This window comes from Globicephala melas, chromosome 1, assembly GCF_963455315.2.
Source record: "Globicephala melas chromosome 1, mGloMel1.2, whole genome shotgun sequence".
NCBI classification, from domain to species: domain Eukaryota; kingdom Metazoa; phylum Chordata; class Mammalia; order Artiodactyla; family Delphinidae; genus Globicephala; species Globicephala melas.
The window spans coordinates 177,879,376-177,898,551 of record NC_083314.1 but is presented as its reverse complement, the minus strand read 5'-3'; the positions used below and the strand labels follow the sequence as shown (position 1 = coordinate 177,898,551).

At 54.6% G+C, this 19,176-nt stretch overlaps 1 protein-coding gene across 1 annotated transcript in view; it reads right to left on the bottom strand.

The window, feature by feature from the left end:
• Positions 1-13,746, bottom strand: part of LRRC38 (leucine rich repeat containing 38) — a 36,013-nt gene extending 22,267 nt beyond the window's left edge. The window contains exon 1 of the mRNA XM_030883180.2: positions 12,534-13,746. Within this exon, the coding sequence (XP_030739040.1) occupies positions 12,534-13,746 (1,213 nt within the window). The remainder of the gene's footprint in view (positions 1-12,533) is intronic.
• Between the last annotated feature and the right edge of the window lie 5,430 nt (positions 13,747-19,176).

The window sequence follows — 19,176 nt, the reverse complement described above, 5'->3', positions numbered from 1 at the left end:
AGAAGCAAAGTGCAGAGGGAAGGAGAGCTGGAAGCGGCGGGTCGCAGGATTCAGTGGGGCTGGGAGGAAAGGCTTGGTGAGAAAATGGTATTTGAGCAAGCGGCTAAAAGGAATGAGGGAGAAAGTCATGTCGACATCAGCAAAGGGTGCTCCAGGTGGAGGGAGCAGGAAGTGCAAAGGCCCTGGGGTTGAAATATGCCTGGTGTGTTTGGGGAACAATAAGGGGTCTGGGTGCCTGGATCAGAGTGAATGAAAGGGGAGTCGTAGGAAATTAGACCAGAAAGAAAGGAGGAGGTCAGATCATGGGGGTGGGGGCTGCTTAGAAGCCCCTGGAAGAACCTTGGCTTCTAATCTCAGTGACATGGGAGTTACTGAAGAGTTCTGAGCAGAGGAAGGACGTGACTTGATATCTTTCTGGCAAGCAGGGAGGGGTCATTGTTCCAGATAAAGCTCTCAGAAGAGCAGAAAGTAGGAGCTGAGCTTGCTTTCAACAGGTGTTTAGTCTACTCTGGTTTCCACTAATATGTTCGTCAGCTTTGATTTCCTCCAAGTCAAGGTTCTGAGTTGGCAAGACTCACTAAGTTTCGTTCTGCACCTAAAGCAGGAGCTGTGGACCTGAGAGGGTGGGCTTGCGGATAAAGGACCTGGTTCTGTCATGATATTTAAGAAGCCCTGCAATGGTTGGTGACAAAGACCCTGGCTCATCCCTCCCTCTATCACTTCTTGGCTGGTGACCTTGGCCAAGTTACATTAACCTGTCTGTGCCTTGGAGTTCTCACCTGTAAAATGGGGTGCGCCTGGCACTGACCTCTTTGGAAGACACCCATAGAGCTACACTGTCCACTACAGTAGCCACCAGCCACATGTTGAGAACTTGATCACGGCCATTCTGGACTTAGATGTGCTGTGAGTATAAAACACACCCAGGTTTTGAAGACTTTGTACGAAACAAAGAATGGAAAAATATCTCATGAATGAGTTTTCTATTGATAAGTTGAAAGAATAGCATTTTGGAAGCGCTGGATTAAATAAAATACTGAAATTCATTTCACCTACTCGTTTGATTTACTTAAATGTGGCTACTAGCAAATTTAAAATTCTAGACGTGCTTTGAATCCTATTCCTACTGGGTGGAGCCGCCCTAGAGTGCTTAGCTCAGTGCCTGGAACACAGTAGACACGCAATAAATGGAGCCAATGGGAGAAGCCTGCTCAGGGCAGGAAGCAGGGACAGCCCTCAGCCACATAGACAAGCGCCCGATTTGTTCCTTTAGAACCTTATTTTCCCACATGCAAAGGAAGTGAAGCAACTGGTTCTTGACGTCATAAAATCCAAGGGCTGGATGCCATTTTGGAGGCTACCGAATCCATCCCCCTGCCTCTGGCAAGGAGGGTGTTTATCGTTATCCCCTGCAGTATCGTCCCAGGGCTGCCGTAACACAGCACCACAGACTGGGGGCTTTACAACAGAAATGTATTGTCTCATAGTTCTGAAGTCTAGAGGTCTGAGACCGAGGTGTGGGCAGGGCTGCTTCCTGCTGAGCGCTGTGAGAGAGGCTGCTTCCCCTCTCCTAGCATCTGGTGGTTTGTTTGCAATTTTTGGCGTTCCTTGGCTTGTAAAGGCATCACTGAGCTCAACCTTCACCTTCATCTGGTGTTTTTTTCTGCGCCCATCTGTGTTCAAACATCCTCTTTTTTCTAAGGACACCAGTCATACTGGATTAGGGTGCACCCTAACGATCTCATCCTACTCAATTATATCTGCAATGACCCTTGTATTAATCATGATTTTTACATTCTATATTTTATATAGCTTTGGCATCTTGGGGCCTTGCCACCGGGGATGGACTGTCCCTCCCGGGGTTGGCCAGCTCCTAGAGACAGTAAACCCTCACCAGTGAGCACACCCTTGACATGCAAAGCTACCAACCCAAGTCCATACCGCACCCACCTCCTTTTATCAGGTTCTTGCAGTCCGAGACACTATCTCCCTGCCCTAAATCACCACAGGGCCAGGTACACGACAGCTAAGGATCACCCTTTTAGCCAGAGCCTCCTGAAATTATTCAAACTAGCCAACCTTTAACCTGCCTCCTCTGCTTACCCTGCCGTGCCCATTCCTTCCTGCAAAAACCACAATAAAGACTCTCACCTGTTTTTCCTTTCATTCCTTCTGTCTCCTGACCATCCCTAGTGCTTCCCCGTGTGGCCCTGCATGGCTTCCACTCTTCCTATTTCTAGAGATGTGTGAGTAGAAAACTTCATCCTTCAAGACAGTTATTCTGGGGCTTCCCTGGTGGCGCAGTGGTTGAGAATCTGCCTGCCAATGCAGGGGACACGGGTTCCAGCCCTGGTCTGGGAAGATCCCACATGCCGCGGAGCAGCTGGGCCCGTGAGCCACAACTACTGAGCCTGTGTGTCTGGAGCCCGTGCTCCGCAACAAGACAGGCTGCGATAGTGAGAGGCCCGCGCACCGCGATGAAGAGTGGCCCCCACTTGCCGCAACTAGAGAAAGCCGTCGCACAGAAACGAAGACCCAACACAGCCAAAAATAAATAAATAAATTAAAAAAAAATCTCCCCTAAGCATTAAATTCTTGTGATAAATTAAGCTTATATATATATAAAAAAAAGACAATTATTCTGCATGCCCCCAGTTTCTTCTAAAACTCTTTGACATCGGTATTTCCCTGATCTTTCAAATAAACCTCGGGGTAACAGATGAGGGAACCACAGCCCAGACAAGTCAGGTGACCTGCCCAGGTCAAGGAGGTGGCAGCAGGTCCAGGGTGTCCTGACTGTCAGCTCTAAGCTCTCAGCCCCGCAACGGGACCATGAGCATCTTCATTTCTGATGCAGACGATCATTTATGTTGGTTATGTTTTAAAAGGGACATCATCTCGTTGGTGTCTTGTGCAAAAGCAATGGCATTCTTTCTAATAATGTGAGGGGAGGGCCTTTTCTTCACATGACCAGGGAGAAGAGAGGAACATACTTTTGCACCTACTGATTTGAAAGAGAGATACCGGGGTGATGGGGCCTATATGCCAAGGGAACCCACCCAGGAAACCTGTGCTGGGAGCTGGGGGCGAGCGGCTTCCAGACCCTCTCATCCCACGACCCGGAGGAGGCTGGCTGGGGAGGGCACAGACCAAGCCAAAGTCAGAGACAGAAGAGGCCTTCGAGGTCATCTAGCCCCAGGGTCTAAAGCGGGTGGCTGGGGAGAGGAGCGCAGCCACCACCGTGTTCCGGGGCATCCGGCCAGCGCGGTGCCCTAGGTTGTTTCTCATATGCATGTGGTTCCCCTCCTGCCCCTCCCTCTCTGATGACTCCCACCTACAGCCCCCAGGGGCGTCTGGGGTCACCACTCATGATCTAGAGCAACTGAGAAAGAGGACATGACACAGGTCGACTGCTGGCTAACAAGGAAGTGGGGACAGGGACCCCGATTCCTAGCTCTCTGGATCCCGAGTGACCCGCAGCTCTCTCAGGGTCCTGACTCCTGCCCTTGGCATTTATCCCATGACCAGCCCAGAGGATGGAAGAGATGAGGCACCCGGGGGCTCCTTGATGGGCAACCTCTGAAGCAGAGGGGCCAGGCTGAGAGCCACTGGGAGGATGGGCTGTGAACACACAGATAATGCCCGTCTCCGAGGATTGTAGACATCTGGGATTTGACAGGAAAGGCTTAAATCCGGTGGGATTTGTAAGCCTGTTTGCACATTTCTATGAATTGGATAAGGAAGAAAAGAACAGCTTCTACGTGCAGTGCTGGAGGAAGCTGCACTCTGAGCATCTTCACATGACATCACTCGAGGTCAAAGGGCAGGTGCTATCACCTGCATTTGACAGAGGGAACACCAGGGCCCAGGAATGTCGGGGGATTTATCTGCCGTCAGACAGTTCACTGGAAGCTCGGCCACGGTCACGGCTGCCTAGCTGGATGTCTAGTGCATGGCCTGCCCAGCCCCCATCCCTAAGCTCTGCCCACCAGAGCCTCCTCCCCGGACCTGGAAATTGGGACCAAGACAGCACAGTCTCGCGCAGCCTCAGCTGGTCTCGTGAACGGAGCAGCGTATTTTTGGCCACATGGATGGAAAAATACAGAAAGTCCATCAGTATATGAAGGGGGGGTAAAAAAAGTGTGAGAAGTAGAGGGTGCAAAAAGGAGGCGCTGTGTTCCCTGCAGCCTCTCGGGTCTCAGCCACGAGCTCCCGGAGGCCTGACTGTTCAGGACTTGGGTTCCTGGTGACACCCACATGCTTACAAGACACCCTTCTGTCTGCTTATGTCAGAGGCAGCTGGTTTCCGATCCATCGGGGTAAACTGAGATCGGCGGCCTCAGTGTCCTGAATTCCCCCCACCAGCCATTCTCACTGCACCTCGCAGAGCAGAGGCTAACAGACTCCCAGAATGAATGGCCGCCCCGCCGTCTTGCCAGCGCTGCTCCAACAGATGGCGCAGGCACAGCCGGCTCCCTCCCGCCTTCGCAGTGGAGAGCCTGAGCCTCAGGACTTGACCAGGATCACACAGAATCTGCTGAAGGAGCTCGAGAACCCCTACTCTGGGCTCTGTCTTTGCTAAAAGGTGATCTGGATATCCGTGGCCGACCGAAGTCAGAGAGCGGGTATTGGGTGGGGACAAAAGCCAAGGCCAGTGATGTCGGCCTGTCCCCCCAATGGCCCTTGTGACGCAGCCCTCGGGCGTGTGCATTCGTCCACTCACTCACACATGCCCACTGCCCCACGGAGCCCCTTCTACGCTGGGCATGGCCCCAGGCGCTAGGGACACAGCAGGGGGCGTGCTGATCTGGCGCCCCTGTTTCTAGAGGGACAAGACTTGTGAACGAGATAATGTGGACTCAGTGAGCGAGACGCCACAGACACAACCAGCAGATATGACAACGAGGAGAGGGTGGGGACAGGACTGCTTGGGCGGGGTGGTCAGGGAAGGCCTCTCTGAGGACGGGACATCTCCTGGGGACGTGATGATGAGGAAGACGCAGCCATTTGGGTTGGGAAACGTCTTAGCAAGAGAGGGAGCCGTAAGTTAGGAGGTCCTGGTTGGTCCCTGGCACCTGGCGTGTTCACGGGACAGAGGAGCCTCGTGGGACATAGGAGGGAGCTGGCTTGTTCTAAGTGCATCAAAAGGTTTCCAAACATGCCATATACTGCACCAGCTGCTGGGGACTCAAGGACAAAAAGACACGGTTTGTGTCCTCAAAACAGGCCAGACCTGTGACCTGGCAAGCTCAAGTAGTGGCCACAGAGATAACAGCATCCAATGAGGTCACACAGGCCAGACTCCCAACCCGGCCTTGAGGCCCAGAGGGTTGGAGGCTGGAAGGCCAAGTAAAAACCAGAAGGGCAGAGAAGCAGAGGTGGGGAAGGGCGGGAGGGAAGAATTGGGGACCTGGCTGGCACCGTTTGGGCAAAGACCCAAGGGCAGGAGCCCAGGACACTCCCAGGACTGGACTGACACACTCTGCTGTTCTCCTACAGTGACCAAGTTCAGGATACGGTTTGGCTCACATAACCGTGAACACACCCAATTCTGGTCCTCACGACAACCCGCCCACGAGGAGGCCCTTCTGGGCCATCATCACACTGCCAGCCCGAAGGACAAGGCCTGCCAAGCACCTCACTCCCAGCTACCTCGGAGACCACGGGATTCTGGGACAGCAGGCACTGGACGGCCACTTGGCTGAAAGGCCTACGCCTTTGGGTATCTGAGTCAGATGGCAGCCTGTCAGCTTCAGGTAACAGTGACACTGACCTCTCCAGAGCAAATCCCCAACTGCCTGTGCAGCTCCCCCGGGGCTGTCCTAGCTGGGAAGGAAGGCGGGTCCTCTGTCCGCTAGCCCGGCAATGAGGTCACCCTTTGAGTTAATTGATAGAACAGCAGGATGAAGGTGACATTTCCAGAAAGATCCAACGTTTGGGACAGAGTAGCGAGACCGGGTGGGGCTCTCCAGGGAGAAGAGAGACAGGGCAGGGCTGTCTCAGGTCATGTTTGCAGTTGACTCTCCCCCGGACTCCAGATCATGGTGTCTGTAGAAGCTGACACCTGACTGGGACACGGGATGGTGAGAAAGGTGAGCCGGGGAATCAACTCTAACTAAGACATAAGTTAAAAACACATGAGCCTATGACGCCAGGACATGTACAGGCCTGTGAACCGCAGGAGGAGGCCCCTTGCAAGAGCGAGCAAGACCTCAGTCAACCCCTGCCAGCAATGTGGTTCTCTTAAGTGTAAAACACAAGGGAGCGGTCCATTCCGCTGGCGAGCAAATCATGCAAATTATAGCAATAAGGGGATGTCATTGTTCTGTCTATTAAATTCGAAAGCATGTTTAAAAATAATAATACAGGGCTTCCCTGGTGGCGCAGTGGTTGGGAGTCCGCCTGCCGATGCAGGGGACATGGGTTCGTGCCCCGGTCCGGGAAGATCCCACATGCCGTGGAAGGGCTGGGCCCGTGAGCCATGACCGCTGAGCCTGCGCGTCTGGAGCCTGTGCTCCGCGACGGGAGAGGCCACGGCAGTGAGAGGCCCGCGTACCGCAAAAAATAAAAAAAATAAAATAATAATACATAAACCTGGGAGAGGCACAGTGAGACAGGTACTTTCCATTTGCCAACAGAGCCTGCTGTCTGGGGTGCAATTAGGCAAAAAGGTATCCAGAGGTTTAACATAACCATAGACCCTGACCTGGTGATTCCACCTCAAAGAATCCACCCCAGAGAAATAACCGGAGATGTCCACAAATTTATATGAATGAGGATGTTCAGTTCAGCACCGTGTATATACAAAACAGAAGAAAAAAAACAATGCACATTTCTAACAACAGGAGACAGGTTCAATGACTAGACACAAAATGACCTCTTACATGACTGTAAAATGTTAAATTTTCAAAGAGCTATAATGACAGGTAACTCTCACAACTCAGTAAGAGGAAAAGAGTCAGTAATAAGATATATAGTATAATATCAATTTGTTTAAAATATATATATGTGCATAAGAATAAAACCAGAACTAAACACAGTAAAACTTTCATAGCAGTGGGATTCTGCGTGGTTTTTATTCTCTTCATGATATTTATCTACATTTCCCAAGTCTACAAAGGACCTGTTATTTTATAATCAGAAAAATAAAATGCTTTTATTTTCAAAGAAAACGAGTCACCTTGGAGTCACCTGGGCGAAAAGGACCTGTGTGACCTCCAGGCAAGCATCAGCTTGTGCTCCTTTGGCTGAATTACTGTTTCTTCTGTCAGTATGACAACAAGTCCCCACTCATCTGACCAAATCAGGCCCTCACAGCATCTGACATCAGGAAAGGGAGGTGGAGTTACTGGGAGATTGGGGGGCAGGCTCCCCCAGAAGGCCGCGAGTCTGGCCTGCTAAGCAGGCAGGGTTAGTGATATAACTGGTGAGCACCCCACTCGCCATGAACCCCCTCCTTGACAGGACTCTGCCTGCAGGGTCCACCCTGCAGGGGCTGAGCCACACCACAGAATGCCCGGGTGCTCCAGGCACTACAGTGGACCTTGTCTCGGAGGCTTGTACCCACCCAAGGGGCTAGGTGAACAGACTCAAGGCATGACATGCAGCCGTGTTTAATTTCCCCCCAGTCCCCGCTTCTCCCAGCCCTTGCCTCCCCACAGCCTCCCTTGTCAAGGTCCCAGTTGCAGCTCAGATCTCTCCCCTGGGGCTGTGGGCTGTGTCCTGCAGGCCACACGAAGCCACGGCTGCAAAGGGAGGTGACAGAAGGTGCCTCACTATTCGGCACCCCTCACCCCCAGGCCCCAGCTCCTGCTTGGGCTTCTCCCATAATACACACTCCGGGCTCCGTGTGGTCCGTGTCCCCGTGGAAGCCTGCTGGCTCCATGCACCTCTGAGCACAGAGACAGCCCCTTGCCTGCCGGCTATGGTTCCTCATACCCAGTGGCCTTTCCCGCCTGAGGCTCCAGGCTCAAGGCTGGGACATATGAGATGTCCTGTGAGCCCACAGCCCCGGGCTGCCTGAGTGATCTGCCCCCTCCCCACCGCACAGAGACTACGGCCACCTGGATTCCAACAGAGGGGTCTCTGGAGGGACCTGGTCTCTCCAGGCCTCAACTTCCCAAACTTTAAGACACAGACAGTCTTCCCTTCCCTTGAAACCATAGAACTTTAGAGTTGGAAGGAACCTTAAAGTCCTCCTACCCATACTCCTTTGTTTACCAAAGAAAAATCTGAGACACAGAGAGACAGGAAAGTCGTATAACGTCACACAGCATTTCTACAGCTGCAGCAAAATGACTTCCCCCTCCAGCACGGTTTTCAAGCTTTAGTGAGTGTGCACTGCAAGCCCCTTTCAGGGGCTGGGGGTGGGGGGAATTAAAATGCAGATCCCCGGGCCTCACCCCCCAGGCACACATCCAGTAGGTCTGGGGCCCCAGGAATCTGCATGTCAAACAAGCTCCCTAGGTGATTAGCACACAGGTTTCTCATCACCCGTGTGTTTTCATTCCCTACCCACCTCACTGGGCTGCTGTAATGGGAAGGCAATGGGAGGGGCTGGAGGGCTTTTTAAAGATCACTGTCTGCTGAGAAGGTGCTCATGCTTCCCTGTCTCCCCACACCTTTCCCATCTCTCCCTCTCTATCCTGCTGGTCACTTGAGCGATTTCCCAGGTCTCTTGCTTCCAGGTCTGGAGCCCTTCTACTGAAAGAGGGATGGTCAGTGTTCCCTTGACGGTATACTGTCCCACTTGGCCCAGGACCTACTATCTACTGGGAGAACCACCAGACCAGGTGCAGAATCTGGGGCTGGAAGGTCAGCTGTCACCCATGAGAGTCAGGGATGGTAGGACAGTGCTGGGGCTATTCTCACCCTCCAGAAAGCGTCAGGAGTGGGGTCAGATGCTCCTGAGTGCAAGCTCTTCTCAGTCACTAACGATGTGACCTTTGCACCTCGTTTGCTTCTTGTTGGGGAAGTTGTGGGTAAAGGTACTTGCCAGGCGCAGGTATTGTATTAAAAGAGACGGCACTTATAAACCACAAACCACCGCCGTAAGGTAGGGCCACCGGGCAAAACACAGGACGGCCAGTGACGTGAATTTCAGAAGAACAGCAAGTAATCCTGTGTGTGAGAACATCCCAACAGGGCACGGGACACACTGATACTAAAATATTGTGCCGCGTTGATCTGAAATTCAGAGTGAATTGGGCATCCTGGAGTTTTGCTTGTTTGCTTTCTTGTTTGGGGTTGGTTTGCTTGTTTGCTGTTGCTAAGGTGGCCAGTGGGCATTCTGGCAGGCGTCCCCTTGCTCTCTTCCTTCAGACCCAGCACCGGCAGGCCGGCTCCCCGAGTCCTCAGACCCAGATGCCTCCGTGCCCCGCTTCCCCATCAAGCCCTGAGGAGCCTGCACAGAGGGGACCGGCTGCCCCGACGGGTGGCTGAGCGCTGCCATCAGCAAGGAGGCTCACTGGCAGACGATCACATTTTTTTTTTTTTTGCGGTACGCGGGCCTCTCACTGTTGTGGCCTCTCCCTTTGCGGAGCGCAGGCTCCGGACGCGCAGGCCCAGCGGCCATGGCTCACGGGCCCAGCCGCTCCACAGCATGTGGGATCTTCCCGGACCGGGGCACGAACCCATGTCCCCTGCATTGGCAGGTGGACTCTCAACCACTGCGCCACCAGGGAAGCCCCGATCACATTTTTTGTGCTGTCAGAGCTAGTCAAGGTCACTTGCTCAAGGTCACTTGTTCAATTTGCTTCTCTGGGGGAGGAGGGACAGGGGAGGTGAAGGAAAGACAATGAGGGTGGGTCCCCTCTGCTCCTTCCTCTGAATTCCCTCCCCTGGGTGCCCGCCTAGAAAGCCTTGGAGCTTGTGCCCCATGGTGCCTGGCTTTCCTTCGTGGGAAGTGGGTAGTCAGCGTGGCCAGGGGCGGGGGGCGGGGAGCCAGGAGGCCCTGGTGCATTCCCAGCTGCTTCTAATTCTCTGTGTGACCTTGAGCAAGTCACTCGCATCACCTCTCTGGGCCTTCCAGAGAAAACGGGGTAATAGTAAGAGCACTAATGCTTGTTAGTACATACTGTGTGTCAGGCACTGCTCTAAGTGCTTTATAGATAATACCCTTTCAATCCTCCGAACTAGTGAGAAGTAGAGGCAGCATTTGAACTAAGCAGCTCTGTGCCAGAGTCTGGGCACTTGGCCCCCTTGCCCACTGCACCTGTGAAAATATGAGAGGCCCAAATGCAGGAGGAGGAGGGAAGGGGGTGACTGACACCTAGCGATCTCCTAGATCATCTACTCCTTGCTAAGATTACCACACCCTCGACAGAGCTGACTTCGCGCAACCCTCGCCGCAAACACGCTGTGGGATTTTGATCTTCAGTCTGAAGTCAGAGGCAGGGAAACGGAGGCACAAAGAAGGTCAGGGACTTGTCTAGGGTCATAATCTGAGTCTACGTGGGAGCTCAGCTCTCCCATGTCAAGGCCTGGGTTAGGTGCTTCGCAACCGCCCCACTTCCGGTTCACAGAGCTCGGGACGCTGCTCTGGCCACAGAACATGGGCAGTGAGGTCAGAGCCGCTCTCAGTGCTCCACCCCAGGAGATGCCGGAAGCCCCCATGCTGCCATGCTGCTGTCTCCATCCTCTCCCCGCCTGAATGAGACCAACTCTTCCCCAGGGCCTGGACACTGTTCCTTGCTCTGGACCCGTCCATCCTTACCCCCAGCCACACATCCTCATCTGATGGCTCTTCGCTTTCCTACATTACAGACAGTAGGAAGGATAACATTTTATATTCTTTGCTCTTTAATTTACCCGCTTTATCTTGACAATCACTGGTCAGATGGATTGGTCAGCACCACTGTGTCCCAATTTCACACAGGAGGAAGAGGAGGTTCAAAGAACTTTCCCAGAGTCACCCAGTTTTTAAGCCAGGACTCCAGTGTATACCTTCCAATCCAGGGCTCTGCAGAGGCCTCAGAGGGCAACCAAAGTACTGTAAAGATGACGAAACCGAAGCCCAGACAGGATACCTGTCCCGGTCAAGGTCACAGCCAGCCACGGCACAACTGAGACTGAAATCCACAGCTCCTGACCCGTCACCCCTAGCCCTCGAGTGAATGATGGTGGGAGCCAATGACAGCACCTCAACTGACAGCTGGGGTTCAGGATGCCAACTCTACCAAGAAGCAAAGGCAGATGCCATGAGAACCAAGGGGAACCGCCGTTCAACAGTGACGTCTGCATCTGGACCTTCCTGTCTTCTGGTGGGGAGGGTCTGGGGAGTGAGTGAAGGCAAAGTTTAAAGTCAGGCAACTCTGTACCTTGCAGGTCAGATCTTTTTAGGACTTGCTCATGTGGGAGAGCCAGCCTGGGCTTAAAGTTCCAGCTCAGGGACCCGTGTCTGCAGAGAAGTGACGGCCCCTGATACCTGGGATTTGTGCTAGTGACAGTACAGAATGAATAAGCGAGCACAGGAATTCCGGACACAGATGAGCAGCATTTCTGAATTCTCAATAAATGGAAAAAATATATATTTACCCATGATAAATCCACATCTATGTCACCTTTTATACTGTGGGTCTTTCAGCTCTGGTTCCTGTTCTGACAAACCCTCGGGGTCAAGGTGGGAGGTGGAGTCTGGCTCTGAGAGGTCGCTGCTCACATGCTCACCAGGGGAAGCCTGGAATCCACTGAAAAGAAGGGCATTTCACCCGCTCCCTGTCATGGGGCTCATTCTTATGTATGCTGGAGTCCCCTCTCCTCAGCTCTGCCTTTGCTTCCTTCCCACTGGCCTTCACAGGCTCTCTTACCTGCTGTGCCCTTATGTTCCTGTCTGCCAGGTGGGGACGTATGTCCATGTCACTGCCAGAAAAGTGCACGAGGCAAGCAAAGGGTGCCCCAGCCCACAAGACTGTTCAGCAATTTCACGTCTGGGCTGAAAAGCTACTGAACGGCCAATCTTTACTGCATGACTGGCTCTTAGCAAGCTGCTGCTTTTCCTCACCAGGAATATTCCTCACTCCTTTTAGACAAAGAGCAAACTGGGAGCTGAGAAACAAAGACCTACTCAGGTTACAGAAGCCCTTGGAGAGCTCTTAGAACTGGTGGGCTCCCTCCCCATGTTCAGTGTAGTGAGATGGGTGCTGAAATGCTACCCACGGAGTAGGGTGTCTTGCACTTAGGAGGGGCCCAGAAATAACCCACACCCACCAGTACTAGGACCCAAAGCCCCACAGGATGATCTCGGAAATCCAGGTCCCAAATACTACTGGAGAAACGGGGGAAAGCAGGGCAACCAGGCCCAGAATCTCCAGAGAATCCCAGATGTGTCCCTCCCCACTTCCCTTCCCTAGCAGAGTCCCAGGGAAAGTTCTGGGAACCTGGGAGGGTTACACCGGGAGCAACTCTCATCCAGGACAGTGGCCGTGGGCGCCCAGGCCTCCCCTTCCAGGCTCAACGCGAGGCCGCTGCCCTAGGCTCTCCCCGCGCGCTCTGCCTCACTCCTTCCCGCCTCCCGGTCCGGCCGGCAGGCTCACCTTTGGGCAGCTTGGACACGTTCTCCTGGATCCAGGAGAAGAGGTGGGCGAAGTCGCAGTCGCAGAGCCAGGGGTTCCCGTCCAGGCGCAGGGTGCGCAGCGCAGGCAGCGCGGCCAGGGCGGCCACGTTGAGGCTGCGCAGGTTGTTGTCGTTGAGCTCCAGCACCTGCAGCGACTCCAGGGTTTCGAAGGCGGCCTCGTGCACGCCCGCCAGGTTGTTGTTGGCCAGGCTCAGCTTGACCAGCCTCCCGGCCGAGCGGAAGGCGCCGGCGCCCAGCTGGGTCAGGTTGTTGTAGCTGAGGTCGAGGAAGGCGAGCTTGGCCGAGCCGCTGAACGTGCCCTCCTCCAGAGAGCGCAGAGAGTTGTTCCTGAAATCCAGGTAGACCAGGTCGCCGTAGAAGATGAAGAAGCCCTCGGGGATGTGCTGGATGCGGTTACCGGCCACCAGAAGCTTGCGCACGTCCAGGGGGAAGGGGTCGGGCACGCTGGGCAGCCCGCGGTCGCGGCAGTCCACGGTGTGCGGATCGGTGCAGGCGCAGCCCGCGGGGCACGCGGGTCCTGGCGGGAGCAGCAGCAGGAGGCTACAGAGCCCCAGCGCGGCGCCGGCGCCGGCGGGGGCGCGGGGCGCGGCGCGGGGGCGCATAGCCGGGACCCGCGCGAGCGGCGGCGACGCGGACGCGGCTCTGGGGCCGAGCCCTGGCGCGGGGCGGCGCGCGGGGTTCCGGCGGCCAGACGCTGGGAGCCGGAGGGCTGCCGGGGCGGGGAGGGCTTGCGCCCGGGCGCGCGGGGCGATGGAGCGCAGCGCGGACCGACCAGGGGAGCCCGGGAGGCTCGGGCGGAGGGGGCAGCTCCGGGGAGGGAGGGCCGAGGGACTCGCGAAGGATTTACCCGAACAGGAAATTAACCCTCTGGAAAATCCCGGGAGAGAGGCGGGAGCGGCAGGGGTGGCGGAGTGGCCGTCCCAAACGCGGCCCCGCCCGGGCAGCTTATTTCCGACACCGGGCAATAAGACCTGTCTCGCGGACTTGGCGCGGAACACTCGACGACCAAGTTCAGTGACCAAGCGCCCCCAGCCCCAGTGGATTTCAGAGGGCCTGTCACGGTCGTGCGCCCCGCACCCCCGCGCCCGCCTGGTGCCAAAGCGCGCTCCCCGCGCGCCACCCCTTGCAAAAGGGAGCGCGACCTGGGTCCCTCTGGCTCTGCGCCAGGGCATTCCCGGCGGGCTCTCTCGGGCCGCGCCAGGGGCTGTTGATCCGGGGTTGGGCGGGGCTCCAGAGGGCTCCAGGGAGCTCCAGGGTGGCTGGTCCTCCTTCCACCTTTCCTCCACCGGCACTTAACCCATCTCAGTGAGACAGGCGGGGTCAACCAGGGGGCGCTGCCAGGGCCCCCGCTGTGGCCCGAAGGAAAGCCAGGGGCCAGTCAGCAGTTTCCACGCTGGCCCTGAGTTTGTCGGGGAACTGGCAGCCACCCGGGCGCGGATCTGCTGCTGATCTAACCAAGGCCCAGCCGAGAGGCTCCCTCAGAGGCCTCAGAGGCCAGGGTTCCCAGCTGTGTGGCCTCAGTTCCAGTGCTTCCACACTCTGGACCCCGTGTGCCCCATCTGTAAGATGGGAAAAGGTAATATGCATGACACCAGCTTTGGGGGAGGAACACAGAGTCAAGAAACAGAGTTTAAAAATGATCTTTTCGGGCTTCCCTGGTGGCGCAGTGGTTGAGAATCCGCCTGTCGATGCGGGGGACGCGGGTTCGTGCCCTGGTCCGGGAATATCCCGCGTGCCGCGGAGCGGCTGGGCCCGTGGGTCTTGGCCGTTGGGAGTGCGCATCCGGAGCCTGTGCTCCGCAGCGGAAGAGGCCACAACAGTGAGAGGCCCGCGTACCGCAAAAAAAATAAATAATAAAAAATAAATAAAAATGATCTTTTCCCTCTTAATTTCTACTCCATCCTCAACCAGCCCCCAGCTTTGGTCCCCAAGGAAGGCGGTCAGGGCGGTGCCAAGGCTGGAAGGACAGCAAGGAATGGCATGTGTAGCCTCAGAGCCTTCACCAGCCCCCAAGTCAAACTCCTTTCCCTTCCCAACCCCATTTAGAAACTTTTCTAAGGAGAAGTCCCCACAGAGCCACCAAGAGATTGTCCTGCTGTTGGCTATTTTGGTCCAAGTGTCCTGGAATTGATAAGCTCCCCCTGGACCAAAATAACCCAGGAACAGCTGTTGGGCAGCAGGCCCCCAGAGCCCGTGCCCTGGCCCCTGGCCCCATGCAGATTGATGGAGCCTTGAATTCTGAAGCCACAAAGCTAAGCCCTGGCCTTTTTCCAAAGGTACACACAGCTTGACGCCTTCCGATGGATCAAAGCCTCAGCCTCTGGGACACAGCCACGGGCTCAACAGAGCCCTGGGTGAGGAGGGGTACAGAGCCCTGAGGGAAGCTCTGAGGCACTTGGGGGCCTGCCTACACCCCAGGCCTCCACACCAGACCTCCTGAGTCTCCTGTCTGTGTCCCCACTCTCCCAGGGTCCCCAGTTTGTCTTGGTCATCCCCCGCTGCAAGGGCTCAGCCCCCATTCTGGTCTCATCCCTTTGATGAGGCAGGTCTGGGGGAAACGTCTGAATCATCCCAGAGTGGGTGAACACCCCAGGCTGCATAAATAATGCATTATTGCCGTGTCAAGGCAAAGGCAGGTGGCAGAACAAACGGGTCCCCCCATTACAACTCTCCAGGAACACCCTGGAACGATCGGTTACACCCTCCACCCCTCCAGCCTCAGGCTTGGCTCTGGTCCCTCACTCTAGCACTGAGGGGAACCTATTCCTTACCCGTCTGAGCCCCTAGCATCGTTGCTCGGGGCATCTGCGTTTGGCTGGGCTGCCATCCTACACACGTGCCCCCCTGGGCCTGTGTGTCTGAGAGCACCTACCTGCCTGCCAAGTGGTCTGGTAGGCTGGAGCCCTGGCCGGAGTGTCAGGCGCCTGGACCTGGTCCTGGCCCTACCCTTAGCCACAAAACCTTTCACAGGCCACTCGACCTCTCTAGGGAAATACTTCCCAGTCGGGGATCCTTGGGCCCCCTGAGGATCAACTCTTTTCAGAATTTCAAAAACTCTGGTGAAAATTGGGCCTTTTCCTGTAAGGAGGTCACCCAGAGCAAATGCCGCAGTTCTTGGCAATGAACTCAGTGATAGCCCTAGTTCTTCTGTGTTGAGCAGAAACTGGTGACTTTGATTCATGGAAACAGATGAATTTCTACCTAATAAGTTCAGAGCATTTAGCAAGGGCCTGCAAAACAGGGGGTTGCACGGTTGTAAAAGAATCAAAGGGTCCCCGGTAATGAAAATGTTGAGAAATGACACTCTGGGCCTTGACTGCCTCATCCTGAAACTAGAGGGAAAATACCTTCCCTCTCCCCTTCCACAGCCACTGTGAAGGCAACGTGGGGAAATATTGGTTTGGAACGTGAGCTGAAAAGTGTTTGGAGAGAGACTGCATATAAAAGTGGCGGTAAGTCTTGCTGTGGCAGGAACGCCTTGCTTCTTGCTTTGTGTCCCCCAAAGTGCCTTGAATCCAAATCGAAAGGCTTTTTTTGTGAATAGCAGAAGGAGCAGACGTGGCTGGGGCTCGTGGGGAGCAGACAGGCCCCCCCTATTCCAAGACTCCCATGCCTTGGGAAAATGCAAGCTTTGCCACCTCTGATTTTCCCCCAGCAAGGAAAACATAGCTGTGACCTCAGCAAGGTCACACCGTGAGTCAGTGGTAGCTGCTGGAAATAGAACGCAGGCATCCTGACTCCCCTGCCGCCCCACTCGCCCTGCTGCCTCCCTGGGAAGGGGGCCTCTTACAGATTGAGGAAAAACACTGCAGGTGATGTGGAGAGACACCTTCAGAGACTCAGTTTATCGGCTCCATTTCTGTATTTATTCCCAGAGTCAACACACTTTGTGATGCCTGATCAAGAGGTTCAGAACAGGGGTGGGACAAATACCGGAGGTATCCTGATGTTTTCAGAACCTTCCCCAAATCACCAAGCAGAATCGCTCACCCCTCTTCTATGCCCCCCGAGATACAGAGCACTTCCTATCTTATCTTGGAAGCGGCCGCTGTCTGACGCCCCCTGAGGTTGGGTCTTGGGGAGCTACGTGGTTGGGGTCCGCAGGAAATCCCCCACGTGGTGGCTGGTCCCTGAGCAAAAGCAAACCGGGCGTGAGGGCTTCCCCTTTGGTTGCCTCTAAATTAGCCCAAATCCTAGGCCCTAAATTGTAAACAAGGTGATGCCAGTATGGTATGTGCGGGAATCTGAATTTAGGTGCAGAGGCTAGGTTTGAAGGATAAGACTGTGGATGGCGTTTGGTGATGTCATTTGGGTTACTGGCCTGTGTCACCTGTGATGGGTGCCTGGCTGACCTGGCACCCCGTGGGCCCTAGGAAGGGAGACGTGCTCTGGCCCTTTGCCTGGGGGCAGGCTGACTCAGTGGAACCAGCTCTCTGCTCCGAGGAGGACACTGCTCTGTATCCGTCCCCTCACTAACTGGCAAACCCCAAGCTCCAATTTGTTCCCACCCACTGCCCTTCTCCACCACTACCACCAGGGGGCACCATCCGCCGCTTGTACTGGTGCGAGCTGAACCCTTCCTCTCTCAAGGCAGCAGCTCTGTCTCCTCCCATAAAACTTGCTTTTGTTTTGTTCTCCTCTGGCAAGGCTGGACCCACTTTTTAGAAGAAAAGCTCCTGCCCCTGTTTCACCCCTGGTACTAGGAAACGAATCCTTAACCAACCTCAATGGAGGCAGGGTGGTAGTCGTGCTTAAGAACATGGGTTTGGAGTCGGACAGACCTGGGACAAACCTGGTTCTCTTGTTCCTTGGCTCTGTCACCTTGAGCAAGTTGCTTAATTTCTCTAAGCCTCAGTTTTCCCATCAATGAAGTGGGATAATACTAGTGCCAATTTCACTGGGTTGTTATGAGGATTAAATGAGAACTATCAAGTGCTTAGCAGTGAGTCTTGACATCATAATTATTTATTTCTTTGTTTTTTCACATATAGCAGATAAATATTTAATGGAAGTGGTATTCTTTAGGTAAATAATTAAAGTGTTTATCTGGAATGTATTTTCTAGGGATGGTCTACATTCTAGGATTGGGTTTAGTAACTCTCTCTGCCCTGAACCTTATTCCAAATGTAGCATTTCTCAGACACACACACACACACATCCCCACCCCTTTAGCCCCCTCCAGCTCTGGCTGACTTTGTAAGCACAGTTATAGGTGAGCAGCTTCCAGCATCCTGGCTTGGTTGGCCTGAGCATGGGCAGACCAATGAGACCAAGGACATGGGGTCAGTCCCTCAGCCTGGCACAAGGAGACATCTGTTCTCTGCTCACAGCCGGTGCTCCTAGTGCTGGCCAGCCAGCCAGCAAATGAGTGACCTTGGGTGAGGAGGATGGGGATACTGCCACCCCGTCTCTCCCAGGAGAAAAATGCAGAGCACACGTCCCAACAGTCAAGGGCACCGCCATCCCACAGGCAGGAGGCACATGATCTCCAGCGAGTTCGGGACTCATCCCCGCTTCCTCTTCCCTCACACCCACCTCCTGTCCACTAGCAAGGCCCTTTGGTACTATGTCTCTGCCTCCACTGGGATCTCCTTAGTCCAAACTGGCATCGTCCTTTACAGAAGTCCCACTGGCCTTCCTGCTTCCAGCTTTGTTCCCAACAAGGGAACACTCATGCTCCCCACTCACGCTCCCAACACTCAAGAAAGCCAAAGTGAGCCTTTGAAAATATGTTACCTCCCAGTTCAGACACCCCCAGTGGCTTCCTGTGAGTGGTAGGCAGACTTCTAAGATGACCCCCAATGATCCCCACCTCTTGGTACTCCCTGAGTGAGGGCAGGACCCATAACTTGCTTCTAACATATTTAGCGAAGGTGACAGATGCCATTTCTATGATTAGGTTACAAGAGACGGTGACTTCCATCTTGCTATCAGACTCACTCTGCTGCCTCTTTGGCTTGTGTGCTTCGATGAAGCAAGCCGCCGTGTTGGAGTGGCCTGCGTGGTGAGGAACTGAAGGTGGCCTCAGATCTACAGCCCATGAGAAACTGTGTCCTGCCAACAACCACATAAGACCAGCAAACATTTTGGTTGCAACCTGTGAGAGACCCTAAGCAGAGGACTCAGCAAAGGCCTGTCAGACCCCTGGCCCACAGAAACTGTGAGATTGAAAATGTGTTTTGTTTAAGCTGCTAAATTTCTGGGGAATTTGTTACGTAGCAACAGCTAGCTAATACACCTCGGCACTTGGAATAAAATCATCCCACCAGACCCTGCACCCTCTGGCCCTACATGCTTCTCTCACCCCATTTTGGACCCCTCCCTCTCCCCTTGGCTCACCACCCTCCAGCCACTCTGGTCTTTTCATACATGTAATTCATCACGTTTGTGCCAACCCCAGGACCTTTGCCTGTGCTGTGCCCTCGCTGGAATACTTCCCGCCCCCACCTCCCCCAGTTTTTGGCATGGTTGGTGCCATTTGGTCATTCGGGTCTTCTCAGCCCAAATCTCACCTCCTCTGACTGGCCTCCACTGGCCTCCCTCTCCCCGCCATCACTTCTGTGCTACCGCCTTGTTTTATTTTCTTCAGAACATTTGTTCCA